The sequence below is a fragment of the Morone saxatilis genome, unplaced genomic scaffold, assembly GCF_004916995.1.
Source record: "Morone saxatilis isolate NCDOM2014 unplaced genomic scaffold, NCSU_SB_2.0 Contig24, whole genome shotgun sequence".
Taxonomy (NCBI): Eukaryota; Metazoa; Chordata; class Actinopteri; family Moronidae; genus Morone; species Morone saxatilis.
The window spans coordinates 26,326,134-26,327,398 of record NW_023339807.1 but is presented as its reverse complement, the minus strand read 5'-3'; the positions used below and the strand labels follow the sequence as shown (position 1 = coordinate 26,327,398).

General features: G+C 42.4%; 2 protein-coding genes across 2 annotated transcripts in view; both read right to left on the bottom strand.

Moving 5' to 3' along the window:
* zgc:113232 (uncharacterized protein LOC541546 homolog) overlaps positions 1-389 on the bottom strand; it is a 24,988-nt gene extending 24,599 nt beyond the window's left edge. Inside the window, exon 1 of the mRNA XM_035673221.1 lies at positions 369-389. Within this exon, the coding sequence (XP_035529114.1) occupies positions 369-389 (21 nt within the window). The remainder of the gene's footprint in view (positions 1-368) is intronic.
* Positions 1-1,265, bottom strand: part of LOC118336472 — a 744,338-nt gene that overhangs the window by 330,781 nt on the left and 412,292 nt on the right. The window lies entirely within an intron of this gene.

Below are 1,265 nucleotides of genomic sequence, written 5' to 3'. Positions count from 1 at the left end.
GAAGGTTAAAGAACAACCACTTCAGGCTAAAACCCAAAACCGTCCTAGATCACTTTCCCCCTCAGTACCTGCCAAATCCCAAAACAAATGTCTCTGTGTCCTACTTTGTTCCATGTAACAGTGCAAAACCTGAGCAGTTTCTGGTGTCACATTGATATGAACTGTGCAGTAACTGTAACCAACCCATGCTGCAACGGCTCTGTCCAGTTTCCAACATTTTAAGACAATCTCCTCTCTATAACCTGTGTTCAGTTTAATCCCAGTTGATCTAAATCAACTCAAGTTCCATCCCTGGACCCATCAGGGGGCCCAAACGTACACCAAACCTGCAGGGCCCGCAGCCAAATCCAGACCATCAAACCTCTTACCTTGTCTTTGGAGGCTCCCATGGTGCTGCAGTCTCCTCAGACCAGAGCAGATCCTTCACAGGAAGCTTTCAGGATACAGATGAGGACAAAAACAACCTGATTTAGCTTTCCCTGAGCACTTCTCACAGCATTATCCCCCCGATGGTTCCCCCTGTCCTCTTTCTGTCCTCTCTCTGTCTCGTCTCTGTCTCTCCAGGATCCCTCAGGTTCCCAGGCACTGACGGATTCTCTTCGTCCCTCTTTTTTCTTTTTTTGGTTCTCCTCGTCCTCTAGCTCTGCGTCTCAACAGGGTGAGAAATACCTGAACCACGATCCAGCATCAGCAGAGAAACAGCAGGACAGAGAGAAAGAGGGATGGGTGGACATCACGCCAGCAAACTCTAAACTTTAAGCCAAAAGGATTATTTTCACGTTAGTTTATAAGTGATTATATATATTTATATATATCAGTTTAATATCTGAAATGTTTGAAATGAAATCATCTGCATCCAAATGAAGCTACATGGATGCGTCAGATTGTTTTCCTTTGAATAAAAGCAGAAGTTCATTATAAAAAAATGCTTTATCTCAATTCTTTAAGAAATCCATTTAAAAAGAAATCCTTCCTTTCCAACCAGCTACCTTGCAATATGACAGAAACTCCATTATATCACAAATCTATGGCAAGATCCTGTTACAGAAAGGTTGTTTTATGAAAGACATTTTGAACACAGCACATACTGTACACACTGATCTGAACTACAGCTGCAACAATCAGTTGATCGGCAACTATTTTAATAATCCATTAACCTTTTATTTTCAAAGCAACAATGAGAACATTTGATGGTTTCGTCAAACCTGAGAACTTGCAGCTTTTGTCTTAACCAGGGCTGCACAAAGTGGGGCCTGTGGGCCAAA